This window comes from Salvelinus namaycush, chromosome 4, assembly GCF_016432855.1.
Source record: "Salvelinus namaycush isolate Seneca chromosome 4, SaNama_1.0, whole genome shotgun sequence".
Classification (NCBI taxonomy): Eukaryota; Metazoa; Chordata; class Actinopteri; order Salmoniformes; family Salmonidae; genus Salvelinus; species Salvelinus namaycush.
In genome coordinates this window covers 52,417,024-52,419,113 of record NC_052310.1, presented here as the reverse complement: position 1 = coordinate 52,419,113, position 2,090 = coordinate 52,417,024, and the positions used below count along the sequence as shown (strand labels likewise).

Sequence of the window (2,090 nt, the reverse complement as noted above, 5' to 3'; positions counted from 1 at the left end):
GCCTTGTACATCGTAATTTGGGTTTAATTATGATAGGTAGACGTGACTAAGAAAACATTGGGAACCACTGATTTAGAAGTGAAATTCTATATTGGTGTGGATATTATAGGCTACGTCGGTTTGCCAAATTTGTACTTGATGTAGCCTAATAAAAGTAAATGATCAGACAATTAAAGGGATGTATTGCAGGCCTGAATAAGTAGCCTATAACACCGTATCAAGCATGACAAGGTTCAAGACAAGAGGAACTGGTTTTAACGAGAAACTGAAACTTCAAGTGCTTTATATGAAAGATGGAAACAAATGCGAACAAAGGGTCAGTTATTATGGCATGCTATTATAAGAGGAGGCCTGCACTGTCATGCACTGTTGTATCTTATAATCTACATGCGCTCATTATGGCTCGATCAACAAAACAGAGGACAAAATAGGCTATAATTAACTTATGAGTACACACTTAAAACTCCACTTCTCTCTAAAATGTGTTGCATACATTACAGATACAGCAGTAGCCTAGATTGGAGTCTATAGAAGGAGAACCTGAGAAGACATAACTTGTAGGCTTTTGTTTTATCCCGCGTGTCTTATTAACCCTGATCTTTATAAGGCGTTTTCCCAAAAAACTATTTCTAAATTAATTATTATATGAATAATGAATAATGATTTATGTTTTTTCTTCAATACTGATGAATACACTGACAATAAAATGTAAATACAGTGTTTAATAAATAGCCTACCAAACATAAATAAACGATTCAAAGAATTACAATCTTTGTACAAGATATAAATAGCCCGAAATATTGTTACATTTGGCAAGTCTAGTTACAGTTTAAACCCCACAGGTAACGACTTTTGTCCCTTTAACGCAAAAATAATACATCGTTGCACTTCAGGATACATAGCCTAATATGGCCATATTTGCTTTGTGGATGTGTCGTTTCTGACCTAATTAGTGACCACTGTTTGTTTACCCCTATAATTGCCATTTCTATGGTGCTTTTATTTGTCCTTCCCATGTTGTAGTTGTGTCATCAATTTAAGAAAGCATTTGGAGTGACCCTCTTTTGATGTGACAACATTCCTGGAAACCCGCTAGAAACTCCCGGTGAAAAAGACGGTAGGGACGTTCGAAGTGAGTCCGAGAGCAGTGTTTGTGGGGAGCTCGTGGGTACACCGTAGCCTTGCGCGCTCTGCTGGAGATGCGGCGGCTGGTGCTGACTCCCTGAGACAAAGTAGCCACTATGTCCGGATAATAGACTAGACGTGCTTACACCGTAACTGTTTGACAAGCCCAGAGCACCGACAGATCCACTTAGATGGCGCGTAAGGTCCCCATTACTCAGCTGGTCCACCCCGGGGAGTAGGGACCCATACGCGTGCCCTTGGTTCAGAAATCCTGCTGATGATCCATTGTAATGGGGATGGTGCAATGATAAAAACGGCGAGATTTGCCAATACAGAGGGTTGTTTGCCCTGTCGTTTATTCCCAAACCAAGAGGCGAGAAGCGCATTCCACGTTTCATCGCCAACTTGCCTCTGGAGGTAGCAGAACGTCTCCGAAGTTTCCCCGTAGTTCCACCAATAAATACATCATCGCTCGAAGGGTCCAACATCCAGTAGTTCCCTTTGCCCGGGTCGTCGTAATGCCTTGGCACTTTCACAAAACACTTATTGAGGCTCAGGTTGTGTCGGATAGAGTTTTGCCAGCCTTGCTTGTGCTCCCGGTAATATGGAAAGTTCTTCATAATAAACTCATAGATACCGTTCAGAGTCAGCCTCTTCTCCGCACTCTGTCTGATAGCCATCATAATCAAGGCGTTGTAGCTGAATGGCGGTTTATCATATTTCCCATTTTTGCTAGGCTCTGTCGCCCGCAAGGTACCCTCGTCTTCCTCCTTTTGTTTCTCCCGGTCCAAAGGTGCAGATTCCATATCAGGATCCAGGGATTTTTCCGAATCAGACCCCGAAGAAGCAGTGTTTTTTTCCGGGAGCACCGAGTCCTGTTTGTCACATTTTGAGGGAAGCAGCAGACTCTTGATACTAAATGAAGTAGATCGGTGCACCATCGGCGGCTCTTTCTGATCTTCCAT

The 2,090-nt window shown here is 42.4% G+C and overlaps 1 protein-coding gene across 1 annotated transcript; it reads right to left on the bottom strand.

Annotated features, from left to right (window-relative positions):
- Positions 1-1,031: 1,031 nt before the first annotated feature.
- On the bottom strand, positions 1,032-2,090 carry LOC120045651 (forkhead box protein G1-like). Its single transcript, XM_038990570.1, has one exon. The coding sequence runs from the start codon at positions 2,088-2,090 to the stop codon at positions 1,032-1,034; it is 1,059 nt and encodes a 352-aa protein (XP_038846498.1).